General features: G+C 56.5%; 2 protein-coding genes across 5 annotated transcripts; one reads left to right on the top strand and one right to left on the bottom strand.

Annotated features, from left to right (window-relative positions):
* Positions 1–32: 32 nt before the first annotated feature.
* On the top strand, positions 33–6,150 carry NAB2 (NGFI-A binding protein 2). 3 transcript variants are annotated; one of them, XM_004773179.3, is made up of 7 exons: positions 35–387; positions 1,797–2,670; positions 3,125–3,258; positions 3,596–3,647; positions 3,737–3,869; positions 4,088–4,279; positions 5,277–6,150. In XM_004773179.3, the coding sequence occupies exons 1-7, from the start codon at positions 305–307 to the stop codon at positions 5,384–5,386; spliced, it is 1,578 nt and encodes a 525-aa protein (XP_004773236.1). In that variant the 5' UTR covers positions 35–304; the 3' UTR covers positions 5,387–6,150. The 3 variants fall into 3 exon arrangements, with proteins under 3 accessions (XP_004773237.1, XP_004773236.1, XP_044927475.1); XM_045071540.1 differs by lacking the exon at positions 35–387 and adding an exon at positions 438–1,118; XM_004773180.3 differs by lacking the exon at positions 4,088–4,279 and having other exon boundaries at positions 33–387.
* Positions 6,090–19,878, bottom strand: STAT6 (signal transducer and activator of transcription 6). 2 transcript variants are annotated; one of them, XM_004773177.3, is made up of 22 exons: positions 19,805–19,878; positions 16,814–16,953; positions 16,276–16,414; positions 15,889–15,972; positions 15,313–15,451; positions 15,134–15,186; positions 14,775–14,923; positions 13,775–13,906; positions 13,461–13,649; positions 13,043–13,130; positions 12,802–12,924; positions 12,141–12,233; positions 11,573–11,779; positions 10,278–10,372; positions 10,047–10,183; positions 9,571–9,717; positions 9,293–9,356; positions 9,077–9,187; positions 8,799–8,882; positions 7,776–7,841; positions 7,556–7,684; positions 6,090–7,465 (listed from the first exon to the last, which is right to left on the bottom strand). In XM_004773177.3, exons 2-22 carry the CDS (start codon positions 16,927–16,929, stop codon positions 7,276–7,278), a joined length of 2,535 nt encoding a protein of 844 aa, XP_004773234.1. In that variant the 5' UTR covers positions 16,930–16,953; positions 19,805–19,878; the 3' UTR covers positions 6,090–7,275. The 2 variants fall into 2 exon arrangements, with proteins under 2 accessions (XP_004773234.1, XP_004773233.1); XM_004773176.3 differs by lacking the exon at positions 19,805–19,878 and adding an exon at positions 19,632–19,794.
* Between the last annotated feature and the right edge of the window lie 1,446 nt (positions 19,879–21,324).

Genomic DNA, 21,324 nt, shown 5'->3' on the forward strand with positions numbered 1-21,324 from the left:
AGGCCCTGGCGCCCGCCCCCCGCCCCCGGCCCCCGCCCCCGGCGCTGCCCACGCCCTCCGCCCGCCCGGCAGCCAGCGCCGCGCCGGGCCTCGCTCCCCGTGCGTCCTGCGGGGGCGGCGGCGCGGAGAGGCGGCAAGCGCAGCCGGGGAGGGGGGGGCAGAGGCACAGACAGAGGCGCGGAGGCTCGGAGAGAGGAGACGTGGAGGGAGGGACGGAGCCCGGACAGCGGCGGACACGGCAGCGCGCGCCAGGCGCCGAGCGCTGGGCACCGAGAGGGGCAGCCCCTGTGGCCTCCGGCCGTCCATGCACAGAGCGCCCTCCCCCACAGCCGAGCAGCCGCCGGGCGGAGGGGACTGCGCCCGCCGGACCCCGCAGCCCAGACCCAAGTTAGTGGGCAGAGGGAAGCGGCGGGGAGTGGAATGGGTGGAGCTGGACTCAGTAAAGGGGTCCGGAGGGCGGAGGTCGAGGAGAGAACGAGGGGAAGCGGGACGGGGGTGGGGGGTGGAGACAGATTGAAAAGGGGGTGCGTCTTTGAATTAGGGGCCCTGGGAGCAGATAGGGAGTGGATGAAGCTGGATATGAAAGAGTAGTACTTAATTTTCCATCCCTCGTTTACTCTGCCGATGTGATCTGGCATGTGAACCCCCTGCAAAGAATGTGGGGGCCCCCAGACGCCAGGGGAAGCCCTGGAGCTCTGGCTGGTAATAGGGCTGGGGGAGGGCTGCTGCGCTGTTTCAGTCTTCCGTTGATACGGAGTACGCGAGCCCCGGGGTCCGGGAGAAGCCGGCGCCTCGGAGCCAGGGGAGAGCATCAGCAGAGCTGTAGAGAAGCTTTAGGCTTCCCTTCTCTTTTCTGTAGCTATATTTACGGCACGCGGAGGGGAGTTTCGGTGTGCAGCCCCTCCCTCAAGAGGCTTTGAGCCGCTCCTCCGCTCCACTTGGAGGTGTGGGTGGAAAATGAGGGAGAGGAGGTAGGTGGGAGCCCCCAGGCGGTTTTCGCCCACTCACGCGGCCGCTGTAGGAGTGTGTGTGGGCGGAACAGGCCCCAGAGCAGAACAATTGAGGCACTCCTCCCTGCTGGCGCCTGAGCTGAAGGGATCGGCCTACCTACCCAGCAGGTGGGGAAGGTCACTGCTGGGAGAGGGGCCAACTTAAGGGGCACTGGGCAGTCGGGAGGAGAGGGGAGGTCCTGCGGAGCAGCTCAGGGGAGCTGAGCAGAGCAGGGGTCCGCCAGGCTTGCTGAGTGAGAAAGGGCCACACCCCTCCCTTGCAGCTGCCTGGGTAGGACGCCACCACGGAGTGAAACTGGCCAGCAGTAGGTCCCAGGCATCAACTGTGGGGAGGACAGGGGTCCTACATGCACCTCAGTGTAGAAAGTCACCTTGAGTAAAGCTGAGACTGCTGGGCATTTAGGGTGGAGGGTGAAGACTGTTCTGGGGGAAAAGGAAGCCCAGCCATCCCAGGGGGTGCTGGCTGGCCTCACTGCTCAGGTCTCCTTGCCCCAGGCCAGAAAAGTAAAAGCTGAGAATGAGGATGAAGAGCCTTTGATTTTGGCAGAGAGACTGAGCTGCCTTTTGGTACTTGTGGCCAGTCTGGGATGGCACTGCTGTGTTTATGTCTCCTGGTAATGCCTAGTTCTGAGTCTGTGCTCAGGCTTGGGTCTTGGGCAGAGAGCACATTAGAGGAGGGGAAGAGAAGCAAGCAGGAAAGAGAGGACAATTGCGAGTGTGGGTTGGTACTCAGCAGGAGGACCCATACTGACTGCCTGCCTTTCTCTCTACTGCACTCCTCTTCAGGCCCAGTGCCCGAGCCATGGCACTGCCTCGGACACTGGGGGAGCTGCAGCTTTACCGGGTCCTGCAGCGCGCCAATCTCCTTTCCTACTATGAAACCTTCATCCAGCAGGGAGGGGACGACGTGCAGCAACTGTGTGAGGCTGGCGAGGAAGAGTTCCTGGAGATCATGGCACTCGTGGGCATGGCCACCAAGCCCCTCCATGTCCGCCGCCTGCAGAAGGCACTGAGAGAATGGGCCACCAATCCAGGGCTCTTCAGTCAGCCAGTGCCTGCTGTGCCTGTCTCCAGTATCCCACTTTTCAAGATCTCTGAGACTGCAGGCACCCGGAAAGGAAGCATGAGCAATGGGCATAGCAGCCCAGGGGAAAAGGCAGGCAGTGCCCGCAGTTTTAGCCCCAAGAGCCCCCTTGAACTTGGAGAAAAGCTGTCACCACTGCCTGGGGGACCTGGGGCTGGAGACCCCCGGATCTGGCCAGGACGGAGCACTCCAGAGTCTGACGTTGGCGCGGGAGGAGAAGAGGAGGCAGGCTCTCCCCCCTTCTCCCCACCTGCAGGGGGAGGAGTCCCAGAGGGGACCGGGGCTGGGGGGCTGGCAGCAGCTGGGGCTGGGGGTGGTCCAGATCGCCTGGAACCAGAGATGGTGCGCATGGTGGTGGAGAGTGTGGAGAGGATCTTCCGGAGCTTCCCAAGGGGGGATGCTGGGGAGGTGACGTCCCTGCTGAAGCTGAACAAGAAGCTGGCGCGGAGCGTGGGGCACATCTTTGAGATGGACGACAGCGACAGCCAGAAGGAGGAGGAGATCCGCAAATACAGCATCATTTACGGCCGTTTTGACTCCAAGCGGCGGGAGGGCAAGCAGCTCAGCCTGCACGAGGTGAGGACCCCATTCTCCTAGGATTGCACTTGGCTCCCAGGCCTCACCCTCCTCACCGTGGAGAACCTTCGCCCTCCCCAACCTGTTTCCTTGCCTCCTGACCAGGACCCCATGCCCCAGTCACCCACACACATACCCACACCCCACACACAGCCCGGTCCCTGCCACTGCAGTGCTTCCCTCCTCAGCTGAGGGCGAAGCAGAGGTACAGGCCTGTGCCGGGCAGTCGCGCTCAGTGCCGCTCAGGACTGCTCTGGCCGAGGGGACTCCAGCCTCCCTCGGCAGCCAGGGATGTTGGCCTTTGTCTTCCACCTCCAGAGAACTCCATAGCATCAGATCCTAAGCAAGCGTCTAATGCACAGGCTTTATGTGTCTGATGGCGAAGGGTGGGAGGAGGTCTGGGCAAGGCAGCGGGGCCTGAGGACTGTGCCCACTCGGGCGGCCCTCTCCACAGCTGACCATCAACGAAGCTGCTGCACAGTTCTGCATGCGGGACAACACACTTTTACTGCGGAGGGTGGAGCTCTTCTCCCTGTCGCGCCAAGTGGCCCGAGAGAGCACCTACCTGTCCTCGTTGAAGGGCTCCAGGTGAGACTTCCTTCTCCAGGTCCCTCCTAGATTAGAGAATCCTGCCAAGGAGCTGGGTCCTGGGCCAGACTTCCCAGGCAGGGACCTCTAAGCCTGCTTCCTGCCCACGTGCGTGTCCTGCTTCGCGCCAAGCCCACTTGTCTGGGCCTGGGCCCTCCTCCTGTCCATCTCGGGTTTTGTCTGCTCACCCACAACAGCAGTACCAGAGCTAGACACTTCTGCTCAGTCAGCTGCTTTCTGATCTTGAAAGAGCACACGCTCTTCCCCAGATTCTATGTTCTGCCCCACCATGCTGCCCTCCCCAGCTTCACCTTCCTTACTGCTCTCATCTTTGCAGGCTTCACCCGGAAGAACTGGGAGGCCCTCCACTGAAGAAGTTAAAACAGGAGGTAGGTTTCTAGGGTGGACACACGGTGTTAGCGCCCTCCCCCACCCCTCCCTTGTTAGGTCCTCATCTTCCCCTTTGGGGCATCCACAGGTTGGAGAGCAAAGTCACTCGGAACTCCAGCAGCCTCCACCAGGCCCAGAGTCCTATGCACCCCCATACCGGCCTAGCCTGGAGGAGGACAGCGCCAGCCTGTCTGGGGAGAGTCTTGACGGACACTTGCAGGGTGAGTGTCCATCAGAATACTTTTCTTCGAGCTCTGGGCGTGGAGTAGGTGGGAGGAAGGAGCTAGGAGGCCTCTGCCTGGAGCAGGGTTGGGAGGCCTGGCTGGATGGGGGCAAAGGGGCCTGGGCCTATGGGTCTGCTTTGCGTTTGAGGTTGGGGGGGGCGGGGCGGGGTTCCGTTGACTGTAGTCCCTTACCTGATCCGTGCCCATGCCCACAGCTGTGGGGTCATGCCCAAGGCTGACGCCGCCCCCTGCTGACCTGCCGCTGGCATTGCCAGCCCATGGGCTGTGGAGCCGCCACATCCTGCAGCAGACACTGATGGATGAGGGGCTGCGGCTAGCCCGCCTCGTCTCCCACGACCGCGTGGGGCGCCTCAGCCCCTGTGTGCCTGCGAAGCCGCCTCTCGCAGGTGAGGCAGCAGCAGCGCTGTCCCCAAGCACCCCTGCCACCCAGGCCCCACCCAGCAGTCCTGGCGTCCTGGGGCCAGGTGGGAGGGAGAGGGATGTAGTCACCAGAGAGGGCAGCCTGTAGGGTGCTGGGGCTCCAGCCATCCAGGCCTTGGGCTGAGGAAAGGGGGATCCTACAGGGTTGTTTCCACTAGGAGGATCTGATCCTAATGGAGATCTGTGAAAGGGGCGGTGCAGTGAGCAAGGGGACAGAGGGGGACTAGAGGAACAGGAAGGGAGGGTCACCAAGAAAGGAAGCAGAGACAGAGCTGCCACCAAGGCAGAAGGGTAGGGTAGGCTAGGAGTTGCAGTGGGGTTGCCTAGCTGGGAAGTAGAGAAGCCCAAAGGGGGATGCTTTGTGTGTGTATGGGGGAAGGGAGTAGTCCGCCAGAGGGCCAGAGCGGCTGGGCTGAGAGTGATGCAGCAGACAAAGCCACCAACCCTGGCTTGGTATTTTTAAACTGTGCGTGGGTGGGAAGTGGGGGTGGGGACTGGAAGGGGGGGCTCTTTTTGGGGGAGGAGTTGGGAGGCTGGCTTCCTGTGTTCCCCCTGATTTGGCTTCTAAGAAACTGGAGGGGCATGGTAGGGTAGGTGGGGCCTGGGAGGGGGCCAGGGATGAGTGGGGGCGGCAGAGCCTGGGGGGGGAGGGGGAGAGGTCAGAGCCAAGCCACCCCCACAGCTCCTGACAGAACCAGAAATTCCAGCAGAACGGAGGCGGGAGAGACAGAGGAGAGAGACACATACAGAGAGAGCGCTACACACAGCCAGAAAGGGGAGGGGGATGCACACACTTGGGTATGGAACACCCCCCATACACACACCTATAAACGTGCAGTGGGCAGGAGGCAGCCTATCAAATCCAGCTCATCTTTGCAGTCTCCCGACTCCTGCCTCCTGTCCAGCCACCTCCTTGCATCATCCACCCTACGGCCTCCTAACTTACTCCTTTTCTCCCTCCAGAGTTTGAAGAAGGGCTGCTGGACCGATGCCCCGCCCCAGGACCCCATCCTGCCCTGGTGGAAGGTCGCAGGAGCAGCGTCAAAGTGGAGGCAGAGGCCAGCAGGCAGTGAGGGGTGCGCTGGTGTCCTCAGACCCAGGACTCGGGCTTCTGGCTCACATGGACTCTGACATTCTCCGTCCCTGGCATCTAGTCACAACCCTGGATCCTTCAGCTGCCCTTCTCCTGCCTCCCCACCTGCTCCATGGGCATAGAACTATGGGGCTTCAAGCAATAACGAGCAGGGGCCTGGCAAGAGGACACAAGGAGGGTGCGTGGTGCCCCTTCACCCTTGCCTAGAGCAAGGGGGCAAGGACTCTGTCTCCAGGGTATCTGGGGTTCTCCACTCCCTTACACAACACACTCCCATTCTCTGTAGCTTGAACCAGTGGTATGAGCAGTTGGATTCAGTTTGGACATGGGGGAAAAGGGGACTTCCCTGGGAAGGTCCAACAGCTAAAAATGGCAATGTTTCCCCCCAGAACTGGGGGCCTGGGAACACTGGACCTACTCCTCCCCTCTGCCCCCCCATTTTTGTGCTTCTAGTTTGTTTCTTTAATTTAACAAGTGCTGCAGTTTGCCCACCTATCCCCATCTTTCCCCCAAGTCCTCAGCAACTTTTTCCCTCCTGCCCTCTTGGGGGGTAGGGGGGAGGGTGAATGTGGGGTCCCCTCGACCGGCCCCCTCAGGAGGCCTGGGTTGGACTCAGGGTCTCCCTCAGCTGGGGGCTGGACTGCAGCACCTGTCTGAGCAGTTAGAGCGTCTTTCTTTTCAGATCGTGTACAGTAGATTATTTATTTTGTTATTTTGGAATAAAATTTATTTTATGGCTTAGGATCGATGACCCCCCCCCCAAGAGGGAGAAAGGGTGGCACGGGAATGGGGCAGTGGAGGGAAGCTGGCAGTGAATGGGCAAAGAGAAAAGCAGCAGCAGGGAAGGCCCCCTAATTCACTCAGAGGACCTCATGCCCGGGCCTGGGTCCCAGACTCACCCCTGGCCTTTGGGCAAGATTGGCAGGGTTGAGCCATCAAAGCTAGAGCCTCATACAGATGTCACAGCCACACAGACCCACGGGGGCCACGGTCCTACGAAAGCTGAGTACATCTGGGTTAGCGTGCATCAGAGAAGCTAGCGCATTCGCTGGTGTTTTTTGTGCAGTGTTTCACACTTCCGAACTTGTCACAGAGGCAAGATCAGAAAGATACATGTATTTTTGTGGCCATAACAGTGACTGTGTGTGACATCTGTATATTCACACGTCTCAGGGATGCACACTTTCACACGGCTGCCCATAAAACACAGCCCTTGACCTGCACGGTCTCCTACACATAACCAAAAATCTCCATCTGACTGACAGGAATGTGGGGCTATTGAAAATTTGTTTTTTAATCTGGGCATAACCCACCTCAGTAACCCAACTGTACAGATTTTCCCACCTCCTCCCACCCAGGGTCTCCTGAACTGCTTCTCTGTCTACCCCAGGGCTGGGACCCAAGCCTATCCCTCAGTTCCCAGCCTCCCGTACAAACGTGTGCACATATCTGCATGTTTCTACGTGTGTGTCCTGGGCTCCGGGCTCAAGATGGGCAGAGAAGACCTCTATGCCCTAACCTGTGCTGTTGCCCAGCCCCCTTCCCACTCAGCCCCATCTTCCAGGGAGAGGTGTGTGTGTGTGTGTTTTCTGTGTGTGCAGGCGTGTTGGGCCGTGTCTTACTTTGGAACCTGAATTTCCCTTCCAGCGTTGGAAGAGGGAGGACAGGGGTGTGTGGTAGGAGGAAGGAGTGGATAGGCTCCACCCACTGTGCATTTTCCTGGCAGTCTTTTCCTCCTGACCAGGGAGTAGATGGGGATAGGAGGACACTCTCCCCATCTGCCGCTTGGCAGGAGCGTGGGCAAGTGTCCAGAGCAGGTCCGGCGGGGTAGAAGAGCGGTCTTTCTCGGGGCTTCCGTTCCAGCTGGGATCACCAACTAGGGTTGGCCCTTAGGTCCAGGTGGGACATTGAGATCCCAGACTGCCCATAATGAGAGGGCTGCAAGAGGGGCTGGGTGCCCAAGGCTCCTCCCCCCGATTCCCCTTGCCCCTCCAAGAGAAGCTTGGTGAGGTCCTGTTCAGTAGGAGGCAGCAAGGGTGGGAACATGTCTTCACCAACCCTGTAAGAAGGAAGGGGAGAAACAGTAGGGTAGCTATGGCACCCGTTCCTCCAGCCCTTGCCCAGCCATCACCCCCAGGCTGCCACTCACCAGGTTGCCTGAGGGAACCCTCCCACCGACTGGCTCATGCAGCTGTCTTCAGCCATGGTCACATCTGAGCAGAGCAGGGGCTCAGGAGTGGACACGGCATGCTCCTGAGATGGGCATGGGAGCAGGCCCCTGCCAAGACCAGAAAAGTCAGTAAGATGGGGGTGGGATAAGGATGGGAAGGAATGGGGAGCATGGGATCGGGAGGGGTGCTGTCACTCACTGAGGGTGAGTTTGGTCAAAGGACAGGTTCATCGGGTTCAGGTTGGGGGGCATCTGCAGGTGAGATCTGGAAACAGGAAGGAGGGCACAGTCAGAGAAAGGAAGGCTACACAAGGGCACCATGTTCCAAAGTCAAGGTCGTTGAATGAGGAAACAATTTCCAGCTCCTTTTCCCAAACACATAGTCTTGGGTAAGCCGTGGGCTCAGCCTTCTCATCTGTAAAATGTGTATGTGTTGGGGATTGGGCTGGGGTAGGAGAGAAGGGCTGAGCTAGCTGATCTCTTTATTTATTTGGGAGGGGGGGAGCAAAGAAATGGGGAGAGAAACAGACTCCCAACAACACAATTGCCAGGGATTTGGAGGGAGGCTTTATCCCTGGGCCCCTAAGATCATGACCCTGAGATCATGACCTGAGCTGAATCCAAGTGTCAGATGCTTAACTGACTCAATCACCCAGGAGCCCTTGAATTAGCTAATTTCTAATGTTTCTCTGGACTCTGGTGGCTCTAAGCCCCCCAGTCTCTACCCTACCTCAACTCCTGGGAGAGGAGATGTTGTACCTTGTCTAAGAGTCAATAAGCACCTGCAGTTATTATAATAAGAGTGTTACTTAGGGAGGAAAAATGTCTAGGCCACTTCAAGGCCAAAACAGATGAATAAATAAAAATCCAGACAGCAGATAAATGACAGTGGCAGGAGAGGTCATCTTAGTTCTTAACATAGTTTTTGCTATGAGCTTTACAGGTATTACTAATTCAATTAACCTTCATAATAATCCCCCGAGGAAGGTATTATTAGTATTATTATCAATACTCCCTATTCTCAGGCACCAGTATGAAGCAACCTGCCCAAAGTCAGTAGGTGGCGGAGCTGAAATTTGAACCTGGCTAAGTCTGGATCTTAACCACTAACCTCTCAATGGAGTAGGCACACACACACACCTTTCTCACAGCGGAGCCTCTCCTAACAAATGGTAAATGCCCATCCCCCTTACAGGTGGGTATCCGTGTCCCTTCCACTTACTCTGGGAAGGTTGTCAATGTGTCTTCCCGGGAGAGGGCTTGGTACGAGGCGATGGAGTGAGAGTGCGGTGGGTACACTTGGGACCTGGGGAAAGAATGCAGACCCCTCTGAGGCCAGCCCTTCTGCTGGACACCCCCACCTCCTGCCCCAAGATGGGAATCCCTCTCCTGGAAAGGGAAATCCCCTACTTCAGTCCCTAATGCCAGCTCTCCCAGCTGCCCAGGCTTAAACACCTGTCCCCACAGACCACTCCCATTCCTGCCTCTCAAGCTCCTTACACCATGTCTGGGCTGAGCTGCATATTCATGGGGGAATCAGCGGCCATTCCAAGATCGTAAGCTGGCACCATGGTAGGCATTTGGGCCTCCAAGGTAGGAAGTGGCTGGTCCCTGGAGGAGGGAGGGAAGGTCCGTGTGACTGACCAAAGGCTGATGCCACCACTTCTTCCAGCGAGGAGTACCAGGCCCGCCCACCATTCACAACGCCACACTCACCTTTCCACAGTCATCTTGATGGTAGCTGGGACATAACCCCTGCCGTCCTTACCCATTTGTTCAGCTGTTGTGGGGGAGGAAAGGAGAGCTATGGAGTGCCCCAGCATTGGGGAGGAAGGGATGTGCAAAAGTGGGCATAGTTGATGGGCAAGTAAGAGAAATGGGGCTTTGAAAATGGAGAGAGAGTCAGGGATGACATACACTGTGTAGGAAGGGGGCAACTGGGATGATGGAAGAGATGGGCAAAAGAAGGGTTCAAACTGCGAGCTCCAGCTTACGCTTGTAGTGGCTCCGGAAAGCTTCATCCTTGGGTTTCTTGGGGTAGAGGTTTTTGAGCTGAGCAAGGTCCCGGATTCGATCTCCCAGTGAACGAATGGATAGGTCTTTGGCAGAGAATGGCTGGATGTTCTCTATCTGTGGGGAGCCTACAATAGGAATGAGACCCTGAGTCCCCTCTGTCCAGACATTCTCCCCCTCTCCATCCAGCCCCAACACAGGATCCACTCTCAGTCTACCAAGGTGAGGGGGAGAGGAGTTAGGGTGAGAGTCCTGGGGGAGGGAGACCAACCAGTCTCTGTTCCGACAGAGCTCACAATGAGAAGGTAGACTGCAGAAGGGTGGAGGGAAGTTGGACCTAAGGAAGGACTCCCTGAAGATCAGGCTTGGCATCAAGGAAGACCAAGACATTTCCTTCCCAGAAGTAACCCCAGAGAGCACAGGCACAGAAACAGAGAACTGGCTGGGGTGACCTCACCATCCTGGCCCCGGATGACATGGGCAATGGTGATGCCCCCAATCTCTGAGTCGCTGAAGCGAAGGAGGAATGTTCCATCAGGCTCGTTGAGAAGAAGGCTAGTGACGTACTGTTTGCTGATGAAGCCAATGATCAACCTGGCCAGGATGAAGGAGAGGATGGGGTTGGGGCACTGGCTGTGGAGAAGGAGCTAGGGGTACAAGTGCTCAGGCCACTGGGGCAAGGACTCACCGATCTGACCAGTAGCTCCGGAGACAGCGCTTGGTGAGGTCCAGGACACCGTCGAACCACTGCCAAAAGGTGAAGCCACGACCCAGCAGGATCTCCTGGGGAATAAGGAGGAGCTAGTGTGAACACAGGAGGGCCAGAGCTAGGGCCTGGTTAGGACAGGCCCTAGCTTTGTGTGTGAGTGCCCACACAACAGAGTCACAGGGCTGAAGGACAAAACAGAATCTGTCTCATCAAGGACAATGGCCAACCCTCACACTGACCAGGTGCCAGGCAGTATTGCACGTCCTTTCCATAAATTCACTTACCGGATCTTTACAAGCCTCTAAGTATCCCATTTACAGATGAAGAAGTCAAAGCCCAGAAAGGTCAAGTAACTTGCCCAGGTCTACACAGCTGGTGAGAGGCAGAGCTGGGATGTAGCCCAGGAAGTCCAGACCAGAGTCCTTCCTAACAACTGCGCTCCACCGATCCTTGATTAGAACAAGGGCAGCGGAGTCCAGACAATGCAGATTGCCAGGTGCGAGTGTCCTGTTCCCTCTGCTAACACATCCTTCCGTCATGTAGACTTCTCTTTCTTTTTTGCTAAGAGAACAGTACATGACTGCATTTACCCAGCTGGTTCTCAACCAAGACATCCAGACCTTTTCCCCCATTCTTGTAACAGGTCCAGTTCTGAGCCACCTCCCCTTGAGGGCAGTTAAAAATACGGTGGCTAAGAACGAGAAATAGGGGATTATATCCCACCTTCCTCACCTGCTGGAGAAACGACTTAACCCCTCTGAGCATCACGTTCCTCACCTGTAAAATTCGGATAATAGCAACTACCTCAAAGGGATGCTGGGAGGGGTAAGTAGATGACGTACCCAATGTGCTAAACACAGTTTCTGCCACATAGTAAGGTGTCAGGGCAAGGTTGCTGGTATCACTGTGTGTGTCCCTGGGGGATTTCATCCTGGTTTTTGAAATAGGAACTATTTTCCCAATGGGTCAAAGTCATTTTGAATCAGAGCTGTGTTTACACACAATCTGGATGAGTCATGTGAGTCACTGGTAGAGAGGGAGGACAGAGGGCCCCCAGTCCAAAAAATGAGGGACGCTGGGGAATCCTTCCTCTGGGCTTACCCGCCCGACTGAAGGGTTTTCCTGCCTGGGCGGTGACAGAGGCTTCCCTGATCCCCATGATGGGGCACCACAAAGACCCCAAAGGTCAGTCTCTGGACAGAGGTTGGGAAGGTCCTGAGTGCCTCATGGATGAAGAGCTTAGGGGTGGGAAGTCCAAAAAGTAGGGGAATGACCTTATTGAACTGTGACCAGGACACGGAACGGTGCTGGAAGGCCTCCATGCTGAGGCTGTTATCATTGAAGATCTTCTGGGCTAGGAAGAGGAAGTGCTCTGGGAGTAGCCCCCGATTGGTCCCCACTTCAGCCATGAACTTGAGGTTGAGAGTTTCACACATCTTCTCCCAGGGCACGCGCTCAGCCACCACAAAGGGGACACGGTCCTGGGGTGAAGTGGAAGGATAGGACACTTCAGACTATCATTCTCCTTCTTCCTCAGGAGGGGCCTTCCTCCCTCCCACCTCCCCAGCGCTGCCCTTCCCAGCCATTATCCCCCTGAGCTCGCTCACAAAGATGACTCTTTTCCGAAAATAGTTTAGGGTGCTACGACATGGTAGCTGTTAAGACCAGCACGAAAAGAGGTCAGAAGTATAAAAGCGTGAAGTTAGAGAGTTTGATGAAAGGAGTTATGGCCACTCCCATTTGAACATGTCTGCTCCCTGCCTCCCCCAACATGACTGCCCATGTTGCTTGCCCCTGTTCCTCCCCTCTCTCCCTCCATGGCCACTCCAGGTCTTTCCTCACCATCTCAGAGAAGGCATTGTCCCACAAGATGGTGGCTTTGGCATTGTTGTCCTGGTTGCCGTGGACAATGACCACTAGCGGCAGAGACAGAGCCTGATAGGGGCGAGAAGAGGGGGATCTTCTTACTGGAGCAAGGGGCTTCCTCAGGGGTTTGGCTCTGAGAATGCAGGGACACTCTAGGAGTCACACAACATAGTCCAATGTTCCTGGTGTGTTATCCAATGTTTTCTGAAGCTCCATTAAGGCCTAACTGTAGACAAGTGGTTATGAGTCAGTGTTTTAGAGCCAGACCTCTGGGTTTCCAATGCCAGCTCCAGCACTTCATAGCTGTGTGACCTGGGTAAATTCCTCAGTCTCTCTGTATCTTAGTGGACTCATCTGTGAAATGGGGCTAATGATAGTACTTACCTCTGTGTGTGTGTATGTGTGACTTAAAACAGTGCCCTGGTCTACAAGAAATGTATAATAAAAGCTAGTCGCCACCACACGATTCCCAGGTAGGCACACTCTTGCGCCTCCAGCTCTCGCCCTGATCCCAGTGCACACGGATCCCAGAGGCACGGGCTACGGAGCCATCATGAGGAGTGAGGAGCCAGGGCCCCAGCATGTAGCATGGTGGGGAGCCGGTGCCCTAGACTGGGCAGCCTGAGGCTCAGTTCACCTGGAGCTGGATGGGGAGTTTGTTGGGGCCAAGTGTGAAGCTGGTGGAGAAGAGCACCGCACACTTCTCCTCGGTGACGGACTCAGTGCCCTTCCGCTCACAGCGCTTGATTTTCTTCAGAAGCTGCAGGAGTGGGAGGGGGAGCAGGGGTGAGGCTTCCCAACACCCTCTCCAAGGACAGTCCCTCAGTCTGAAGACCCCCCCACCCCCACTCTTCCCAATGGCTCCCCAAAGCCCTCACCAGGTTCTTGAACAGGGCAGAACAGCAGTTGCCAGGAATGCTGTTCTCCAGGGCCACGGTGTTGTTGATGATTTCCCCAGTGCTTTCTCTGCCAGGGGAGGTTGGACACTGAGTGGGTGCATCCCAGCAGGGCCAGGGGTAGGGAGAAGCTTGAGTCCAGGGGTGGATGGCAAGGGCGACCGGCCCCAAATCTCCATCTCCCTGCTTGGATTCTCAAGGAGGTCCCTATCTTGGCCAAATCACAATTCTCCATCCCGTTCCAGCCCTGATATGTCCCCTCCCTTCCTCTGCCGTGACCATTCAGGGTCCACACACCTCACAGCCCTCCCTCCTCACCACCCTGCTCTTTTGGGGTGCCAGTCGCCCAGGCTCCCCTGGCCTCCACCAGCCCAGCAGGCCTTCACCAGCCCTGGCTTACGCTCCAGTCCCAGGCCCCTGGGGCATGCTCAGCTCCCTGGCTTGCTTCTCAGTCACCATGTCAGCCCTGACCAGCGGAGGCTTGGCTGGGGCCCCCAGGAACCGTAGGCCCAGTAAGAATCGAACCCCAGCCTGGAACTTGGTCTGAGTCTTCAGAACCTGAGGGGGCTGCTTCTCCACCAGGAAGGAGCTGAAAGGAGTGAAGACACAGGGGAGTTTAGTGGCTGGGTCCCTTCTGGCACCCTTCCCACTGCTCTAAGCCTCTTCCTTCCTCAGGATCTGCTCTAGGCCGGGTTGAGGGCTCAGGGGGCATACCTAGTAACAAGGGTTCGCAGGACTTCATCCAACCGGCTGATCAGCACTGCCCGGGCCTTGGGCTCCAGCTCCCCACCAGCTGCCCCCACTTCCTGCTGCAGCTGGGAATAAATGTCCACCAGGCTCTCACACCTGGGGCAGGACAGTGGTCAGGGGACACACAATTCGGGCGGCCCAAACTCCCTACCCCTAGACCCAGAACGAAAGCAGGAGAGTGTATATGGCTGCAAGATGCCTGGGGTGAAGGGGCTGTGGGACCTGCCTTGACTCTGGGTGTGAGGCTTCTTCTCTGCGCCTGGACCCCTGTGGAAACCCGGCTGCCTCTTCCCCAGGACTCTGATGCCCACGTCAGCTGCCAACACGCATGGCACTTTGGCGCAAATTGAAAGGAGCCTCCGCCCAACAGACCAAATAGGAAAAGACTGCCCAATCCGCTGGGCAAGGGGCTCGAAGAGAAAAGCACGGGCCAAGGGAGGCCTGGGTGGCTCAGTTGGTTAAGCATCTGCCTTCAGCTCAGGTCATGATCCCAGGGTCCTGGGATTGAGTCCCACATGGGGCTCCTTGCTCAGCATGGAGCCTGCTTCTCCCTCTGCCTGCTGCTCCCCTTGCTTGTGTGCACTCTCTCTTTCTGTCTTGACAAATAAATAAATAAGATCTTTTTAAAAAGAAAGAAAGAAAGAAAGAAAGAAAGGAAGGAAGGAAGGAAGGAAGGAAGGAAGGAAGGAAGGAAGGAAGGAAGAAGGGAAGAAAGAAAGGAAAAGAAAGACAAGAATGGGCCACATGAACTCCCGCTCCTACCCCCCTTGGCGGGGCATGCTCAGACAGGACAGGATGGGACCTGACAACAGCGCAAGTGCGCAGCCCTGCTGGAATTGGCCTGCTGGGTCTCTTTCTCACACCTGTGTCACAGAGAGACACCTCGGTCTCTCACCTGTCCTCCAGCCAGGACAGCAGACACCCATCCCTGGCCCTCCCTCAGTCCCATCAGTCTTGCCCCGACCTCTCCTGCAATGGTGCCAAGCTCTCTTCAAAGGGTGCGCCGTTCCCTGCCAGCTGCTGCTGCCGTTTCCAAATCTGGATCCTCTTCAGCACCAGGGCCTGGGCAGCTTCCAGCTCCCCAACAGTCTCCTGCAGCAACGTGGCCAGGGCCTGCAGGCAGGGTCGGCCTGAGCAGGGGCCAGCCTGGCTCCTCCTCCAGCGCCAGAGGACAGGCCACTCTCTCTTTCCCCTCTCAGTCCTGCCCCTTCTCCGCCACAGTGTGTATCCCTCTGAGGCCTAATCTCCATCCCTCCACAGAGCTGAGATCCCTTCCGGACTGTACTTTTGAGTCCAAACTCCACCTCCCAATCCATCAATTACCTCACTTGGCCCCTTCCCGTTGGCAGGAGCATCTAACAAGTTGTGCAGAGACACTGAGGGTGAGGGCAGAAATAAGGGGTACACATAAATCTGAGGTTCGGTCAAGGGTGAGGTCCAAGAGGGTGTCACTCCCACCCACTCCCCAGAACCCTCTCGGAGTGCCGGACCCACACTCCCACCTTGGCCAGCCTCAGCCCCCGGCTGCAGGGCCTCTCGGAGAAGGCGAGTTTCCCCCACCCGGTGCTGCAGCCTTTGCAGGGCTGTGGTAAACTTCAGTTCCTCCTGCTTCCAGTGGAAGGGCATTGGCAGGTGGCGAAACTGCACAGGAGGGACAGACACCAAGAGGTGAGATATTCCGTTCATCCCTCTACACTAGGCCTCTGCTTCCTAAAGGGCTGCCTGCCGCCATGCTCTGCCGAAAGGAAACAAACCACTTCCCTTGTCTGGCTCCTTTTCCGCTTTGAAGGTTCTCCCTGACCTTTTGGAATCTCCCAGGGATAAAAATCTCTCTCTTGGCAGAAACAGTTTCTTACCCCTTGCTCTCTCCTCGCCAGGCCTCACTACCCTCAGTCCCTCATTTTGAAGCTTCCCTGAGCTTGGCTTGGGGAGCACTCTGACCCCTGGAACCTCCTTTGGTTATCCTGGGCCTAAAACATTGAGCCTCTCCTGAAGTTCAAATCCCTTCCAGTTTCTCATGGCTCAAGCTAACATCCCAGGGAGTTGACGTGGGGTGGGAGGTGGGGTATTAACAATACCTGTTCCATAACAGCTTTTTTCTCCCCTTGAAGGATTTGTCTAAAAGTGGCCACCAGCTTCAGGGGGTCCCTTTGATATATGCTCTAGAGAAATGAAGAGTGGCGGACTGGGTTAGCCTGGCTCTCACCCATGTTATTCTCCCCCTCCAATCCACGCCACACACACCCCCGCCCCATTCCTAAGCACACAGAAAGGCAGCGCAACTGTGGACTCCAGAAGTTTTCATGCGTTTGCATGCTTTTAAAACCTCATTTGCATGCTAGCTAACAGCTAACTACAGGAACACCAATTTGCTCTGGCATCCAATTTCTTCAGGTGTTCCAGGTCTCATCCCAGCTCCACTCCAGCCCCACTCCAGCCTCATCCCCTCCCCTCCCTGTCCCTACCTCCAGGGTGCTGATGTGTTGCAAGATGGCGCTCCCCTCCCCCTGCTTTCCAGCGGAAGTCTGAAGGCGCTGGACAGTGGCAGAAAGGAGGGCACTAGCCATGTTGCAGCAGAAGGTGTCTGAGCCGACCAGGAACTCCCTGTGGGAAGATCAAAATGAGGTGGCCTTGGGTCAGGGTTTCTTCAGCTCTACTGATCTTCCGCCCTTCAACAAACAGCTCAACAGCTCCTTCCCAGTCCTAGTCTCCATCCATGCCCTGTACAGCCTCATCCATGTGCCCTTTGTTCCCCAATTTTCCAGCTGCTATGGGATGTCTCCTTGCCCCAGTCCTGACCTTCTTCCTCTTTGACTGGGGCTCCTCAGGGTGTGGGGGACCCCATGTGTCAATGTGCATAATCTGGTCCCCGCTAAATCTTGGCCACCACACAGGGAATAATGCATCCCGAGTCCCGACATGGGACAGAGCAATCTAAGGAGAGGGAAGGTGGGAGAGGGAAGACCTGGAGGAGACCAGCAGCACAGGGCAGCTAGGACTTACCAGGGCTGGTTCTCCAGCCAGTCACTCAGGAGATGCCGCAGGTGTTGGGGAAAGTCGACATAGAGCCGCTGCAGTTTTTCCGGAGGCATCTTGGAGACCAGACCCCACAGAGACATGATCTGGGGTTTGGAGGGTGCCTTCTGGAAAGGAACAAGGCCACTCTGAGAGGCATCCAAGAAAGTTGGCTTACGTTCCGGGGGCAGCCAGCAACCTCCTACAGATCCCAGATCCCAGAGACCATCCCCATCACAACTCACAGCCTGACACCTCAAACGGGGGACATCATTGGTCAATGCCCCAAACAAGGTAATCCCTCCAGTTGTAAACAAAGGGATGATGGGGTAGGAAGAGCTGAATTGCAGCCAGAGGGCTGGAAGGACAGGACAGGTGGGCAGAGTACAGAAAGCTCTCTGAGAGAAGGCAGAGGACTTGGATTGCAGCTCTGAGCTGGCTCTGGTTCTGTGGGCAAGGAACCTCCCCACTGTGAGGCTTGATCTTCTCATCTCATAAAATATGAGACTTGGATACATGCAGAACTTTCCAAAAATTTCTAAAGTAGTAGACAATTTTAGTGTTTAATCTGTGGAATCCCAATTATATAAAAGGTATAACACTAGAGTTTCTCTGTTGAAAGCAAGTGTGGTAGGCCCAAAATCCTACGGCTTCTACTTCCCTCTCCCTACCTCCTGACTGCAAAGATGTCACTAAGGACACCTCTCAAAATCCTGGGGCTCCATGAGATAATTTGAAAACGACCAGGCTGGATGATGACGAAGAGAAGGGGAAAGCATTAACAGCTACCACTTATTGAGAATTTACTATGTTTGAGGCATTACATGAAGCTCATTATCTCAGAGCTTTGCAGTGATTTTTAAAATATGGAACTATGCCCTTTCATAGATGAAGAAACTGAGTCTAAAGGAGGTTCTCTAGCTTGCCAAGGCCACTGAGCCAGTGAGTTTGGAAATCAGGATCTGATTCCAAGAGGTAAGTGACACCGTTCTGTGAGGGCCCCTTCCACATCCAGACCCCAACATCCTAAGAGGTGGGGCTGTGGGAGGAGAGCTGACGAAGGGAGGCGGAGATGGAGGAAAGGGTGAAGCAGAGAGAACTTGGAAAGAAGGTGGGAGAGATTGGAGAAAAAGTAGTGTTAGCAAGCCTGGAGTGAAGAGCCTAGAAGCTGGGAAGAGGAAGCTAGAGGCTGGGCTAGAGGCCAAGGGCAGAGGAGAAAAGGAGAGAGGAAAGGAGGAGATGGAAGGAGTAGGGGAGAGGGTTGCATCCCCATTTCTGGGTGGGCTGCAGGGTGGGGAGGGTCAACCAGTGTTTTCCCAGGGGTCTCTCAGAGCCTGTGTCCCATAGTGCCCCTCTCCTAGAGATGAGAGAATGGAGAGGATGGCGGTGGATATTCCCTGAGTCTCCCCCAATCCAGTAACCGCAAGCCCTCTTGCTGGGCTTTTGGCTATTCCTCTCTCCCAAGACTTCCAAAGGGATAGAAAAGAGAGGGACCCCTTCTCTGGAGATTCTTGGTTCCAAGCCTTCTTGCTCCCCCCACCCACCAGCTTCTATACCCTCTAGCTCTTTTCTCTGAAAGGCAGAATCCTCCCGCCTGCTCAGGATCTCCCAACAGGCCTTTCTCTACCACCTCCCACCCTGGAGTGGGGCACCTATTGGTCTATGTTTCAAATTCAAGAGAGGACTCCATTCCTCTCTTCTCTCTTCCTCTCTTGTTTCTCATGGTGCTCAGACCTTTGACCCTCTATCCCTACCCAAGTGGAGACAGGTAATCCTTAAGCAGAAGGCAGCCCCCCCCACTTGCTCCCCACTTTCTTCTATAAACCCTTGTCGAGCGACCAGCCTCCCGGCAAGGCCCAGGCTTCAAATCTCCTCCCCTAATCCATCCCCAAACCTCAGAGGGCCACCTATAACGAAGCTGAGCCCAGGGGCTTGCACAGACTGTGGACTGCCCGCACCTTAAGCTTTAAGCCCCCCCAGAAGACCGGCGGGGAGGAGGAGCCACGGCGCGGGGGGGCGGGGCCAGCGTTCCCCAGCACTTTCCAACCTGGAAGGCAAGCCCGGACGTCCACCATGCTCCGCAGCCTGCTTCCTGGCCTAAATACGATCACCTCTGTCCCTGCATTCGCGAGCCCTCTGACCGCGGAACCACAGGATCAAAAGTCAAAAGAGCTTCTCTGAGTTGCCCAATATGTGTATGTGGCAGTGGGGGCGGGAAGGTGGAGCCAGTTCAGCACGAGGAGGGTTAACCCTGCGCCGCCACCGGGAAATCTCGGCGTCTACAGCAGCCAAGCGTGGAGCACTTTTGAGGGGGAAATTCCCCCTTCTCCGGGGCACCATGAGGTCTACATCTGGGGCTCGCTCATCCCCCCAAGCCACACCCTTGAACGACAGCATTTATGGGGGGACAGGATAGGGGCTTGTCAAGGACCCACCTCCCTCGGGCATCAACCTTCTAGGGAGGGGCACCGCCTCCCCTCCCCCCACCTCCAGGGCAGAGGGGCACCTCCTTGCTCTCCTTTCCGTGCCTTTACTTGCCCCTGGAGGTGCGGGGGCGGGGGTGTGGAAAAAGTGACCCACGCGGGGAGGTAGGAGTGCCGGGCCTTGCCCAGACCAGATTCCTCTGAGAATTCAAAAGTGCCCAAACCCAGGACCACCAGCTCCCAACACCAAATGAAACAATTTCCCGGGAACCATACACTCCGCCCAGGGTAGGGTCCCGAGAGTACCCCTGCTAATCCACACCCCCCTACACACACTTAAAGTCAGCACTTCCCCCTCCCCCTCCTCGGAGGCATCCCCTCACCTTGGCAACCCCTCCGCTGTCTTCTCCCTCTCTCAGCGGGCACTGCCAGGCCCCATGAGTCCGTAGCTCTATCCAGCGACTTCAGGCCTGGCCCTGAGGGCACTTCCCCCCTCCCACCACCACCACCACCACCAAAAACAACACACACACACACACACACACACACACACAACCTCTCCCGTCTTTCCTCCTCAGTGTAAGCACTGGCTGCCCCAGCCCGCTGTTTCCGGCTTCTCCGTCTAACCAGGTCCCTCCCTGGAGCTCTGACGACACAGAGAAGAGAAAGTGGGCTGGAGGAGGAAGAGGAAGAAAGTAGGGTGAGCGTGTGTGCCTCCTGTGCGCAGTGGGGGATCATGGGTTCCAAGGAGCAAGGACTGGGGCTCCCGACCCTGGGGCCAGACTGGAGGGGAGCCTGACCCCCACTTACTGTGTCCCCTCAAAAGCGATCAACTTTTCTCCAGAAAGTCACCTAAAACCAAGCGGAGACCTGTGACTCCAAACTGCCTCTCCCACACTCAGAATTTTGCTGGGGCCTGTGATTTGGGCACAGGAAGAACTGGGCACCCCCACCCCCCACGCAGGGACCTCTGAAAAAGCTAAATCCCTCTGGGCTCTGTGCTCCCTCCAGTGGAGGACCCTGAAAGCAGCCAGGGAGCTCCAGGCTGTCTGGAACTCCTAGATACTCCTCCCTTCTTGGCACGGGAGACTTAAAGGTTGCATGACCACTGATGGGAGGGAGTGGGGGAGGGGACCCCAGAGCTCAGAATTCTGGAAGACTCCAGAAGGACTCTCTTGTACTGAAAACTATCTCGGCCCCCTCCTTACAGAGCACTACTCTTCAGACACTTGTGGGAGCCAGCACAACCTGGAGTTGCTGCCTGCAGATTCCCAAGGGACAAGTTTGACTAGGAATCTGCTGTGCGGCCTTGGCCAAGTTCCTGTTTCTGTGGTAAACACGGAGACACACCCAGAAACAAACACATACATGTGCAACTTCCCTGGCCATCAGACCACACACACACACACACACACACACGCTTACACATGTGCGGGCAGGCTCACAGTCATGTCAGCCCTCAGAGCCACAAGCAGTCACAATGAGACACAAACTCCAAAACACTAGGCTTGCTCAGCTTCTGAGTCATCGTTGTAACTAGTGGATGGTTTTTGCAGCTTTTGCTGGCGGAGGAGCTGAAGGAGGACAAGCGGCCTAGAGAGGCCCCAACATCCCCAAACCTGGGAGACAAGGTGTATAAAATGGGTGGTCTCCAGGGGGTGGTGGAGGTGGGAGGAAGTTTCTACTCCCCTCTTCTCTCTCCCAGCAGGGCGGGCTGAGGGGCCAAAGCCATGCCTATGCTGCCCCCTAGTGCTTGAACTGATTTCTAGAACCCAGCTCCTTCCCCGCCCTCCCCATGTGGCCGGGATGTGTTTGCGTGAGTGCATGTGTGCATGGGGTCCCCAGCCAGGCAGCAGAGGATAGCAGCTAAGAACTGGGATTCTAGAGACAGGCTGCTTGGGTTCCAATCCTGCCAGTGCTGCTAACTGAACAACTCTGAGAGAGTTACTCTTTGAGTTTCAGTTTTGCCATCTGTAAAATGGAGCAAGTAAGTCTTCACTCATAAGGTTGTGGGAGAGAGATACGGTAATATTATGTATAGGCTTAGAACAATGCCTGGCACACAGTAAATGTTAG

This window comes from Mustela putorius, unplaced genomic scaffold (assembly GCF_011764305.1).
Source record: "Mustela putorius furo isolate JIRA1106 unplaced genomic scaffold, ASM1176430v1.1 tig00003988_pilon_pilon_pilon, whole genome shotgun sequence".
NCBI classification, from domain to species: Eukaryota; Metazoa; Chordata; class Mammalia; order Carnivora; family Mustelidae; genus Mustela; species Mustela putorius.

Excerpts from the sequence above, each read along its gene's own strand:
- NAB2 (XM_004773179.3), top strand. The coding sequence starts at position 305 with ATGCACAGAGCGCCCTCCCCCACAGCCGAGCAGCCGCCGGGCGGAGGG. Across the intron at positions 3,648-3,736 it reads TGAAGAAGTTAAAACAGGAG|GTTGGAGAGCAAAGTCACTC; the intron begins GTAGGTTTCTAG and ends GGGCATCCACAG. Across the intron at positions 3,870-4,087 it reads TCTTGACGGACACTTGCAGG|CTGTGGGGTCATGCCCAAGG; the intron begins GTGAGTGTCCAT and ends CCATGCCCACAG.
- STAT6 (XM_004773177.3), bottom strand. The coding sequence starts at position 16,929 with ATGTCTCTGTGGGGTCTGGTCTCCAAGATGCCTCCGGAAAAACTGCAG. Across the intron at positions 12,234-12,801 it reads AACTCCCCATCCAGCTCCAG|GCTCTGTCTCTGCCGCTAGT; the intron begins GTGAACTGAGCC and ends CGCCCCTATCAG. Across the intron at positions 8,883-9,076 it reads CAGCTCAGCCCAGACATGGT|GTCCCAAGTGTACCCACCGC; the intron begins GTAAGGAGCTTG and ends TTCTTTCCCCAG.